Source organism: Chamaea fasciata, unplaced genomic scaffold (assembly GCF_029207755.1).
Source record: "Chamaea fasciata isolate MVZ Bird 193981 ecotype frontalis unplaced genomic scaffold, bChaFas1.0.hap1 SCAF_4, whole genome shotgun sequence".
In the NCBI taxonomy this organism is placed as follows: domain Eukaryota; kingdom Metazoa; phylum Chordata; class Aves; order Passeriformes; family Sylviidae; genus Chamaea; species Chamaea fasciata.
Window position 1 is genome coordinate 20,871,217 of NW_027094089.1, and position 13,597 is coordinate 20,884,813.

The following is a 13,597-nucleotide window of genomic DNA, read 5'->3' on the forward strand; positions in this document are numbered from 1 at the left end:
GGTTACTTCCCTGGGGATTAAGAGAAAGGATCTCAATGTGTGCTCCACCAATAATTGGATGGTAAGATACACTGAATTCTAAGTTATATTATTTGTTCGCTATTTGTAAAATTAATAGGTACCTTTCACGTCATTCTGTATTTAGCAACTAGTTGTCTCTTTTTGTCCTTATTCCTGTGTAGCATTAGTTGAAGTCTTATGTCTGTTAGTTTTGTCTATTGAATAAATAATTCATTCTATAATAGACCAAAACAGCCATTATTAGAGAACTTGCAAACAAAGAGTGGGCATTGGGGTGCTGGGCACCTCAGTAAAGCTACTGCCTGCTGCCAAAGGCCTGGGCAAAAGGCAAGGACTTATCTAAACCCCCACATCCATTCATAACAGTGCTGCATGTTTGGCCGAGCCAAGGGGTTGCTCTGCAAACTGTGCCACACAGTGCAGCCACCACAGGATCTGCTCATCAGGCTGTGTTGAGCAGTGGGTCATTCAGGAAGGCGTAAAGAGACTTGGCAAAGTAGAGGAAGCTTCCACTCACTCCTCAGATCAGCTCAGCCCTCTCCCTTAGAGCACCTGTGCAGGGTGCTGCCCCTGTGGGATGGACTTTCTAAAGCAAGGAGCAACTTCCTGTGACTTTGATGAGATGCTGTGAGGCTGAGCCCATGCATGGAGGCATGGAGTGGAGTTTGGTGACAGAGTGAGAACTGATGGCGGTCCCTGCCCAAGCCCAGCTGTGCTCCTGGGCAGCAAGGATGTCAAGGATCAGGGTTGGCCTGACCAAGTTTCTGGGCATAAGCACCAGCAGGACTTACAAAACTTGAGTATTGAGAAGATTTAGGATGGGGGTCAAGGGGCATGGTAATGTTATATACTACTCTTCAATAGACATAACAGACATACTCACTTGCTGCCAACATATTAGGACGTATCTGCTTAGTCTAGAAGTGGTAAGATTTCCTCTATTTCACAGGAAGTAATGAAGCCTTCTAGTGTATATTTTTACTTAGCACCATGCCCTATTCTTCTGCTTTTTCCCCTCACCCATTTTAATGATCTCTTTTATGCTGGAGTGTCAAGCACCAAAACAACTAAGTGATGGGAATCCCTGGCACATAAAATATTTTTTTAAGGCTTTTGTTTTATCCTGGAAATTCCATTGTATGAACCTTCTTGTACTGGAAACACAAAATACCAGAGACATCAAACATATGCAATGCCATTTATTGAAGCTCGAAACAAGTATGTCATCATTGTTTGCTTTTTAAACCTTGAAATGTTAAAACAAACTGAATGTGACAAATACACATTTTTTTCCTGAGCAACCTGTTGATTAATCCTGGGCTAATACAATAATATAATGATAATAAACCTCTGCACTTAGTATTCAATTCAGTTTTGAAACTAATGACCATCTGGGTTCAGATCACAAATCCACCTTACTTAAGATATAATAGCACATATCATAATAGCAGTGGCACTGGTCTGTTAAAATGGTTCATGTTGTCACAGTATTTTCTCGGAAGTTTTAAGCTGAGAAACAGTAATCACTGCATTTCCCTGGGTAGAATGATTATTCTTACTAAGGTCCATAATATAATTTATTCACTTTTTATTCATTTCAAATGAAATAACAGCTCCCTGAAGAAAACAATGAAGGCAGAAATGGTTTAACTCCATACTAGCCCTAAGGAGCACTGGAAAGGACAACTCCTGTAGGCATTTTCCTCCAACCTGCACCATATCCACTCAGTCAGCTGCTTTCTCATTAGCCCACATACCTGGTGGCCTCCTTCTGCTGACCTCTGTGGATAAAATGTTATGCAGGTACCTCTGTGCACAGAGTAATCTGACCCGGAACTTTGTCCCACCCAAATCCTGTGGAATGCTTCTGGGGATGTGAGAAGCACTGCACTACTCACTAGTCCAGGTTGTCTGCCTGTCAGGGAACTGCTCTACACCACGCAGCCTAAGCCCAAGCCCTGCCCAAATCCTTCCTCAATCAGGTGGGACACCTCTACTCCTGCACATTATTCAATACTTCGGCATCCAGAGGAGTAAGAACTGCCCAGATTTCTATTGCTCAAAGGGTCCCCAGAAGGAGAGAAGCAAACTGTGAAACTTAAAAGGCATCATGTCTGGCACTGGCCAGCAACACCAGACGTATTATTCTAAGAGTGTGTGCATGCACATACATGCACCATTGCAAGTCATCCCCATGTCTGTTAACCTAGCACCACATTTTTAACAGTGGATTTTATCAGCACCTAAACCTGGGGTTATACTGCCATCACAGAGGTTAATAAATCTAACCTTACTCCCAGAGACTTCAAGCGAAGAAGTAAGTCCTTAGCCAAAGGACACAAACCTTTTAAAAGTGACAATTTGACTCATGACCATCATTAGGTTAATACATTATAGCCAGGCTGAAATACTTCTATTAACTTTCATAAAGGTTTGTCTAGAAAAAAAAGCTACTGCTAGTCATAGTTCTGTAAGCATAGTGATACTTGGATTCATGGCCACGTGTCTCACCATATATACTGCATAAAATGTGCATTCCCCTGTTCTACAATCTGAAATTGTAAGGTAAGTAGGGTGCAAATCTGAGATTTTCAAAAAACCCAGAAGAACCAAGGTGTCCAAACCCTAATGAATTTCAAAGGAATCTGAATGTCTGCTCTTGTCCAGCTCTTTTCAAAATGCCCAGCTTTGTTCAAAGGGTCCAGTCTTGGTTCCCTGAAGTGTGTTTTGGCATTTTCTTCACTAGCAAAAGAGATAAGCTATTTGCCTAGTGGTGCCCTCATGCTTGAGGCCTAAGCTATGCTGATACTACTCCAGGCCTCAGATTCCTGTCCCAGGAGCCCTCAGTTCCACTATGATTATGGATTTACACTGTGGAAAAGTCTGCTGTGAGTGAATGTGGGCTTATGCTCTGTTGGGAGATACTGGACGAAATGATAGCTCTGTCACTGAATATCTGTGTGAATTACAGAGTTTCCAATGCTAGCTGGCCTTTATGCTGATGGTGTAAAATAGATTTGAAAATGTAGTATGGGAAATTTCCAGCTGAAATGCCTGCATGCCACATTTGAAGCTGCAGGAAAGGTTTACATCTATAAAGCTGAGTTCTATCATCCAAGTTAACATGAAATAAACAAAAATGTTCAGCTCGGCCAGCTCATTGCTCCTTCCTTCCTTTTTAATTTGTCAAACAACAGAAAGATTTCAGTTTTTAGATGCACAAGACCCAACTTCCAATTGTCCTCACCTACATCAGCTTAAGTCTGTTGCTTTCTCACTATGTGACCCTTTACTCTTCATGCGGTAAAGAGTGGAAATCATTACAGTGAAGGTTCCTGGTTCCTCTGTTCAGCCACTTCTTTAACTAAATGGAGCTGACCACTAAGTTAAAACTCGTGGAAGTGAGAAGTCAAGAGAGAGAGAACACCACCCTTTCCAAAGGATAGGTGTTGAGGTTAAATTTTTGCTGCAGAACAAGATGGTACAACCTCTATGCTCCATCAGTTTCCTGACAGCTTTTTATGTCCTGCTGACATGTATCATTTGTGTCTGAATACCTGCAGCTATAGAGACTGACCATAGTTTTGACTTGGCTGCCTTTTCTAATTTTAAATAGCCTTGGATAGTTAATTTTAAATGGAGAGAAACTACAGATGCTACTCAAGAATGTTATTACCTGTTTAGCAGAAGACCTGCAAAACCAAATTTTTCTTTATACTGAAATTATTCTATCAGATGGAATGTATAAAACTGTCTAAAATATATTGCTGTATAAATGTGTAAAAAAGACAAGTAGATATGGCACTTAAAATCATGGTTTAGTGGTGGACTTGGCAGCGCTGGGTTAGAGGTTGGACTTGTTGATCTTAAAGGTGTTTTCCAACCTAAATGATTCTGTGACTATTAAGGTGGTAGATGCAAACAGCTTGGCTTTTGTGGTACGAAGAAATGCTGCTTAAAACATATTTGGGAACTTAACATCCCATATTTCATGGGGTTTTCAGGTTACAACAAGACATTTGTAGCAGAAGAAAACTGTCAAGAACAGGTTATGGCTGAGGTATCCTTTAGAGGTTCAGTCAAGTACTAGGCAAAGATTTTTTCTCCTGAAAAAGCAATGTTTAAATTCATCCTGCCTATCATAAGCAGATATTCCAAAACTTGGCTTTTAAATTTATGATGTGAGCAATGAATTTAGAGAAACTGCCACTTCACCTTGATTCCTAAAAAATAAAGGCAAGTGACCATGAAGAGAACTGGCCCATGGCATAGGTATGTCTGTTGCCCTAAGAGCCACCTTCACTAAGCACTCTTGAGTAAGCAGTGCTGGTGTTTCAAGTGGGTTTTGGAAAAGAGATGGAAGAACAAGTTAAACATTCATTACAAAAAAGTCAGAAAATTCTTGCAAGCCTGTTCCTAGTGTCTACGCATGCCTAAGAAGTACTAGCTGCTGGTACACTGAAAATCACATTACAAATTTTGGACAATTACAAAGAAAAATTGAAGCAGTAAATTATGACTGATAACCCTAGGCGATGTGTTTTCCCAGTTTTGATCACAGATTTCCATTTATGCTGGATAGTTCAGAAAAAAATAAGGAACGTAAAACCTAAAACAGAAGCTCCATTCAAGAAAACAAGAAAAAACAGCTAGTGCCAAGCTGCTTGGTTGTTGTTTTCTTGGTTTTGAGGTGGTTTTCTTCTAGATTTAGTGTAATTTTGTTGTTTGAAGCCTCGTTGATCTCCATGTCTTGCTTTGTTACGAATTCGGGGCTGACTACATGTGAAGCAGCACTGAGTCTGTATTGATGGCAGCAAGCACTTGCCAATGCCTTTCAGCCTCTGGCAGAAGTGAACTGACAGCTGGTCTTTGCTGCAGGGTAACCCTGTAGTGAAGAAGATGACAAGAATTAGCTGTATTTTGCTGACTCACTCCCTGTATTTCTAGAATTTTGAACTGCTTTATGTCAGATGGTCATGTCTATTAAGGGTCTAATTTATGGTCTTATGCTTTCTCTTCCCTTGTATTATGGGTCAGCTTGACCTCACTCTGAAATTCTATGGTCTTTTAGTGAACATAGGACCTTCTGTTTTGGAAAACACAGCACTAATGACTCTTCAGTGAGACTTTACTTTCGTGGCAGACACAGCTGATCTGTTTTCCACTTCATCTTCTCTGATAAGAACTGCCAGAGAAAGCCCGGCAATAATGATTTGAGTTTGGTACTTTTGCATTCTTGTAACTGCCCCTAAGACAAGCAGCATGTGTTGGCAGGGTGCTGCACAGCCAGCCGGGGCAGGCAGGAGAGAGCAGAAAATGCACATTCAACTGCACGTTCAGCTTGGCTATGCCTTAATTCCTGCAGCATCGGAATATGGCAAGGACTGCTGCTGTCTGAACTACCTTGCTGATAGGTCTGTGGTAGCTCTAATGAACTGAGATGGGCCAGATTTAGCCAGATATTAGAAACTGGAGGTCCTCAGCTGTGAGAAGACAATGTGTGCAAAACAAAACAAGGAGGATGGTATATTAGCAAGGCTGCTCTCCAGCAAATCCCTTAACACTGCAGCTGGGGAAACTCAATTAAAACTTGTATAAAGTTTAAAACAGATTAAAGTGGTTTTTTTCACACCAGGCTGTGAACCTCTAGAATGGCTGTCCTCAGGATATCCAGCCCTCAGAGCTGGAAGTTTGGGATGGGAAGCAGAATGAAGCTTCCATAATCCAGGAGGAGATGGTTAGGGACATGCTTTGCCAATTAAGACACAAGTCTATGGGCCCAATGGGACTCACCCCAGAGTAATGAGAAAACTGGTGAGAGAACTTGCCAAACCACTCTCAATCACCTAACAGTGGTCCTGGTTAACTGGAGAAGTTCCAGCTGACTGGAAATTAGCAAATGTAATGCAATCCACAGGAGGGTAGATTGGAAGTATGATCAGATTAGTACAGGAAGGATGATCCAGGGGACTACAGGCCGGCAGCTACCTGAAAGGAGGTTGTAGTGAGGTGGGGGTCGGCCTACCTTGCCACATCTACACTGAGAAGACATGAGGAAATGGCCTTAATCTGAGACAGGGGAGGTTCAGATTAGCTTTAGAAACCATTTTTTCACTGTTAGGGTGGTCAGCCATTGAACAGGTTGCTCAGGGAGGTGGTGAAGTCACCATCCCTGGAAGTGTTTAAGAGGTGTCCGGATCTGACACTGGATGATGTGGTTTAGTGGTCACAGTGGTGATGCTGGGTGGATTGTTGGACTGGATAATCTTGAGGGTCTCTTCCAACCTTGATGATCCCATGATTCTGGGAACTTGCTGCCACAAAAGAGGGTGGAAGTAGACAGCATCACAGCATCAAAAACAGTTGCAACATATTAATGGAAGTTTAAATAAAAACGCACTACATGGAGAACTTTTAATAGTCTTAATATTTGTCAGCTGGGAATGCTGGAGGACTATCATGAAAATGAATCTCAGGAAAGCACCAGCCTCTTGTATTCCTGCTAAGCAGCATTTTTTAATGCAATTACTGGAGACATAAGCGTGGGCTGCATGGACCAATGCTTAATCAGTAGGGAATTTCTTATGTTTTACAGGCCACTTGAGCTTTTACTCACAGCAGTAACTATTACTAATATGTGTAGGCAGTATTTATCTGAGTCTGTCTTTCTGAACATGAGAGGGACAGGAAATAAGCAGACCAAACCAGCCCAGGGCAAAATGTGTGCTAAAACTCTTTGAACAGCAGCAAGAGTGATGCATCACTCTCAAGAGTATGTCAGACCTGCACTGCCTTCAGGATTCAAACCATTGTCTCACTGTCAAATTAGACCCTCAACACATAGGAAAGACCATCCTCTAAAAGGCCTTTGAAAGTTTTTCCAGAACTTTTTCTAAAACTTTGTAAGTTTTTCTAGAACTGTGAGCTGTTTCTGTTCTTACCTGAGGGTACCTGCTGGATACAGCCGTACACAGACTACTCATAAAGATGTGTATCCCTCTCTAAGTTTCCCCCTTCCCCTGATGCCTCTTTTTCTGGGCTATTAACTATGTACACAGCTGGGCTCCTGGACCTTTGAGGGACAGAGGTACAGGATACCCTGACTCACAAGAGTACTTTCCTCGACCTCTTGATTTTGGACAGTCTTATCCTGTGGGACACTGACTTTTTTACAGTGGCTGTAAGAATTTGCTTGCTTGCACTCCCAGTCCAGAATTTACAGCTTCCATAGATGGTTCTCTCTTAAGAAATGGATCTGTTTGGACTCACTACATATTCTTCCACAGTCCTCACTGCAGCCAGGGTTACCTAAAACAGGTCAATACAAGCAGACCTACTAATTTAGTTGTATCATCAAAAATTAGTGATTTATGCTCAGAGACTGCATTCCCCATCACGGCAACACAAGGCAGAAGTGCTGGAAGAGACAACAGTGTGGTTCTGCCAACAAAGCAACTGAGCAGTACCAGACCAGGGTGACCTGTAATTACTTAGCCCACACTATTCAAAAGAAGTTGATAGATTGAGTTAGGTCCCAGTTTTTTACAGAATCTTAGCACAAATGGAAAAAACTGTTTCATGCAGGTTTATTACTCTACCTGTATTTTTCCTGCACTCTTGAAGATTGCATTTCTGATAATTTGTGGGCTTGGCTGTATTCATGCACATATTGTCATCCTCAGTTTCATTAGTTTCTGTATTGATGCACTTCACAGTTCTTTGCTGAATGCCCCCTCCACAAGAAACAGCACACTGAAAGAACAATTTTAACATACATAAATTTTTTTACATGAAAATTTTGTAATATGGCAATATTTGAGCTGTGATGTGACAGGAAGCTGAAACTGCCATGTGATCCAGCAGCAACAGCATTACAGTACTCTGTGTACTGTCTGCTCGATACAGACACCTCCATGGTGCATTGTGGCCAGATTTGACAGGATACAGTAGAGGGCAAATAGTATAAATACACACCTTGGAAATGTGTGAAGAGGGGGAGAGGATTGTTTTCTACAGAGGAGGAAAAGGATGATTTGCAATGCTAGTTCTACAATGTAAGAGACTCATCAACCAAATTTGTACAAATTAGGACAGTTTTTGTTTCCTGTATTCTCTGACTATCTAAGTTAAACATGAATAACCAATTGCAATGTAAGGTCTATAAATGACCAAGCTAAGATTTTAATAAAAGCCCAATAAAGTTTTGTTTCTTTCCTGTCTTTTAAACAGAGGTTACCCTTGCATTACGACCACAAAAAACTGCCAGCTGCTTGTTCTGGCTGCACACAGAAGGCCATAAAACCCAAACACTTAAAACATCTTCCTGTACTGTTCTGTATATGTACTTAATTCTTGTGACTTCCCAGAGCATCTGAGAATCCCAATTAGCTTTATTTTTTTTCTCTACAGTTAAATAGTGCCAGCAGATAAATGAGATAAAGAATTCAGCAGATAGAGTATGTCAGCTAATGAAGTACAAGAGCTGAAGATAGGAGTGGAACCTCTGTAATTTTTCTGCAAATTATTCCCTCTCTAATGTGTATCACTGTACATGAAGCACAATAGTATTGGCTTAAGATACACTGAAAGATCTTAGGTATTCCTGCAGCAACTTTATACTGATGTTTAAAATATTTTTATAAAGTAAACTTATTAATGAATACATTAATATGGAAATAATAAATAAGTAAAATAGTTGCAATAATGTTTGGTATTCTATTACTTTTTTTTATGCGCTTCACTTCCATATTTAAGTGTTACAGTAACTCTACATTACATTATAGTCATGTCCCATCTATTGGCTTTGTGTCAAAACCAACTCATTGAATTTTCTGTGTTAAATGAGACTCCAATGTTTCCTGATTTGTGGCTCCTGCTTTTAGCATTCCTTCAATATTCCATTCTGCTGTGAAGAGTACTTCTAACATATGTGAGGGAAAGGTTTATTAGATATACTAGTTCCTTTACTGACAAATATGTATAGCAGATACTGGAAGATACACCTCTGATTTGTCAATAAGACTTCCAGCTACTAAGTAGGAGGCTATTGGTCAAAATTCAGAATTTCTCTTTGTGTGGGCAAGTACAATATTCCCCAAAGCTGTTTTGAGGATCACCCCATCCCCTCCAATAGCCTCAAACAGTGGAAAATTTCAAACATGCAGTGGAAGAATGTTAATAGTAAAACTCCTTTGTTTTCAGACAAGATAAAAAATCCCAGACTTCCAATAACATCTAATACAGGAACAAAAAGTAGAAGCTACAATATCTGTTACCTGAAGGAACAGACATGGGCTGGCTATGAAATGTTCAGCAATGTTTTCGCAAGTTCTTCTCTTGTAGCTTCATCTGTGCATAACAAACTGTACTTGCCACAGGCACTGATGTTCAGAGACTAGTGGACAACATGACCAAATATGGCCAACTGATGACAAAAAACAAAACAGAAATAAACTGAATCCTACCGGGCTCCAGGCCTGGTGAATCCACTGTGTGCAAGGCTGCCTGTTACAGGATGCAACGGCATCAGGTCTCTTGGTTCGGTCACAGTGCCCCTCCCGTGGGCAGGAGATGTGCCGCCTCTGCTGGCCACCACCGCATGTCCTTGAGCACTGCCAAAAGAGGGGCACAGTCACAGGTTGGAAAGGATGAGAAATCAGAAACAAGACCACAAGATGGCTGGACATGTTCATTTAGAAATGTAGGGCCACAGATAACAAGAACCCAGGGTCACAGGTCCATGGGTTTAGAAAGATGTACAGGCTAGCCCGCACATCAAGTCCTAAAGTTCAGACATGAAGAAAAGCTCTGCACTGAGACACTTATTCCATGTGCTTGGAAGGAGACTGAGAAGAAGCTGTTATATAGGGAAAAGCTGCTCCTTGCACATACTACTGAAGGACTAAAGGGCAGAGTAGAAGTGGCTACACGGAAGAGGCAACCCAGAACTGCTCATCAGCATCACCAACACCAGTAGCATCTCTAACAAGAATTAGATTAGAAGTCATATGTCTGCAGGATTGATCTGTAATATTAACTGGAGACAGAACAAGTTCATAAGATGCAGCATCTCATTTTTATGAGGTGGTTGGGGACATTAAAATTCAATCCATACAATAATTGAACTCTTTGGGAGTAAGTGTCACATGAAGATAGTGACCGAGGTTATTTTTTAAACATTCTTCTGTCCACATTCTAGAATTATCTTTCCACTGATTTTTTACTATTGTTTCACTAAGTCTGTAGTAGAGTCTGCTTGAAATACACAAAGTATTTTATACTCTGATATGAAATAAGGTATCAAATATACTTTGAAAAATGCATTGTTACTACAAGGAATTGTACCCCTATGGACAGAAAAATATATCTGACATCTGATAAATGAACCCTTTCAATCCATTTCTATCCAGTGTCCTTAGCATGAGGACAACTGCCAGGGTTGGACTAGTGTTTATACAAAGTATTTTAAGTGACAAACAAATGCAATCATTTGGCTATTTTTATTTTTCCAACCCCTGCTGATTGCTCTGACAGCATACCCTGGTCTCCTCCAGGTGTAATTTGTCAGTGCTCTGTAAAAAAAATGTGATCACGTTCCTTAAAATCCCATTAGGTCCACAGGGCTGCAAACATCGTGACACTTTCTCTGGAGCTGCTTTCAGCAGGGTTAAATTCTAAAACATAATCGGGCCACATGCTTTAGCTGACATAAAAATATGCTTGGTTCCTTGTGAGCTTGTTGGCACAGATTTATATTACAAAGGGACCCAAAAGTCAGATTTATCTTATGTCTGGTCTAAGCCTTTCCTCCATAAAATTTCTGTCCAAAAGTGTAAAGGAAAATTCTAGGTTTGCCATAATGAGAAGGCAATATTAAACAGCAGCTGAAAGGATTCATCTAAATGAATCACGTTTACTGATCCAACAGGATAGCTAAAACGATTTTTTTTTCCAGGCCATCTGCTTCTCCCTTTCAGGATATGGTAATTTACAGCTCCAGTTGGAAATCACATGCAATCCTAAGATTCTGTGAAGCCTTACAAACATGTGTGCTGATTTTTTTTTTTTTTTTTTTTGTAGCCATACACAAGAACTTACCAGCTGTGTGTCTTCCTTGGAGCAGAATTTTACCTGACAGCACGGGATTCAAGAGATGCTGTTACCTGAAAGGAAACTGATGATCCACAAAGCTTATTTTAAAGAATAGTACCTCACTCCAGGGCTCCACATGCCATTGCAAGCAAGGTTCTGTGTTACAGCTAGTGTTGAACTGTGGTTTATAGCCCAGTAACTGGCAATGGAAAGGCCTGAGCAGCCGCTTTTCCCGAACATCAATGCAGTGAACATCTCGGGTCTTGAAGCCTCCGCTGCAGTTCACAGAGCACTGCACACAAAACAGACGGGGACACCTCCACATGATGCTCTGCTGAGGGGCTGTACCTTCCCCAGTCACAGAGCAAGAGGACAGCCTGAGCCTTGAGCATCCTGAGCAGAAGGAATTTCCAGTTTACTGTAACACCTATCTGTCATGAGGCTTAAACACTGTGGTTTTCCTCACAGCAGCCCAGAACATGCCATGTAAGTACTGCTACAGTGTTATGGCCATTAATATTATGGATTCATATTTAATTGGAAATCTTGCCAGCTATTTCCAAAAATGTCATAGTGAAAGAGCCATAATGCAACAAATGCAAAAAATGAATTCTGTATGCAGGGATATTGTCAGTTCTTTAGTTGCTTCAGGGGGAGGAAGGGAGTGAGTACCAGATCCCAACCTCACCTTCCTTGCACCTCCATGGCACCAGGAGATTCCAATACCCCCAAGAGCAGCCTCAGTTTGAGAGGATGGGAGGGAAGAGAGAGGCACCCTAAGCCTCACTCACAGCCTATGAAATCACATGCTCAGCTTAGAGCTCTGCTGAGGAGCTAAGTGAACCCTTCCAGTCTCCTTTTTTTAGCCAGAGCTTCTTCCAAGCTTCATGCAGCTTTACCAGGTCCTGTCTCCAGGCACCAAAATTCAGGAACTTTCCTGCTCTTGAGGAAGAACTGAATTTGCTACTCCAGGGATAAGGAAAAATACATATTTTGTCTTAAAGGAGAATTAAAGCCAATTCCAACTGCACCACTGAAAGCTTCTCAGATCATCTTACACCTTTATCACTATGATGCAATAGCAACTGATGCTGTTCTCCTTTGCATAAATAAGCATCCTTCAGTTGAGCAAGGAAATTGAGTGTTGTACTTCCCCTAGGAGATGAAGAAGGGATGGAAAGGGAATCCTGACTCTTGTCCACAGGACAGGTTCCTGTCTCTCTGGATAGAAACAGTGGCCAGAAGTGACTGCTTAAGGAACTGAGTACAACAACAAAACATATCTCAGTTATATCTGGCATTAAACACAGACTCTAAGATTTAGTCTGAAGCACGTTTCTTTTAGGGGAGGGGAAAAATGAAATGAGAGTAGAAGAACAGAAAAAGCTCTACTGCACTAGCAGGGAACCCAGACATCTTGATGTGACATGTCTTAAAAATGTTTGAAATTAATAACAAAAAACAACTGCCACTTGTAAAGCAAGCAAAATTTAGCCATTTTTATATATGGAACTGTAATTAGGTTTGTATAGTTCACTTGATGGAAAATAAGGAGGGTAACACAAATCTGATAGGAGAAGCCTGTTGCTCGAAATTTGTTTCATAGCTGATTTGACATTTAAAAAAAATTGCTTCCTGTTATATTTTACCATTAAATCTGATTGCTAGCTATTTTTTGTGACATGACAATCATTCACTTTTTGCAAGAGCAATGACATTTATGAAGAAAAAGTGAAGGTGAAATTGCCCTACTGCAGCTGGGAGGGCAGGATGTCTATGTATCTTTTAAAATTAATTTCAAAGGCTTAAATGTAGTTATGTAATGCCTTGGCCTTTCCTGAACTTTCCAAAGAGGCATGTAATTCCTGTGCAAATCAATTTTATGTCTAAGAGCTCAATAATAACACAGGTTTTGTAACTATAATCTTTTATTTGTATCAATCTGCCCTCTAGCCCAATGGCAACAATACTGTCCACAGAAATGATCTGTACTACAAAAGTTTGAGACACCTATCTTTTTCTTATTGAATCAACAATATTTAAAACAGACTTTTGTAGTTTATTTCTTTTTAGTTTTCAAAAATAACCTGTGGTTTGAAACTCAGTTTTCAGACTTCATGAAGACAAAATGTAATAAGCTTCAAGAAGTCATTGAAATCCTTCCAGCTGTTCTTTACACAAGTTAAAATACCAAAATGAGACTCAAGCACAATTCTTTGGATTCCACTTAGCGCCCTGGATACTCTTCTGTTCCTCTACCAGGCCATGGGTACAAAACTAGGACCTGTTGGGGGTTAGGTTTGCTCCTTCTTTCTCTAAAGAATTTTTTCCCCAGAAGTTACCAAGGAGACCAAGTGTTGGATACTTGAGAGTACTTAACCGAAACAAAAAAGTGAACAAAGTTGGAAGGGGGAGATAATGCAGGTAAAACACAGAGCTTGAGGCAGCTGCGGGATCTTCTTTTTTCGGTGTTTGGGAAGAGAGA

General features: G+C 40.7%; 1 protein-coding gene across 1 annotated transcript in view; it reads right to left on the reverse strand.

The window, feature by feature from the left end:
• Positions 1-1,216: 1,216 nt before the first annotated feature.
• The window catches only part of ADAMTS12 (ADAM metallopeptidase with thrombospondin type 1 motif 12), a 151,111-nt gene continuing 138,730 nt past the window's right edge, over positions 1,217-13,597 (reverse strand). Inside the window, exons 21-24 of the mRNA XM_066181043.1 lie at positions 11,231-11,404; positions 9,486-9,632; positions 7,620-7,773; positions 1,217-4,906 (exon numbers count right to left, since the gene is read on the reverse strand). Coding sequence (XP_066037140.1) covers positions 4,671-4,906; positions 7,620-7,773; positions 9,486-9,632; positions 11,231-11,404 — 711 coding nt within the window. The 3' untranslated portion in view covers positions 1,217-4,670. The remainder of the gene's footprint in view (positions 4,907-7,619; positions 7,774-9,485; positions 9,633-11,230; positions 11,405-13,597) is intronic.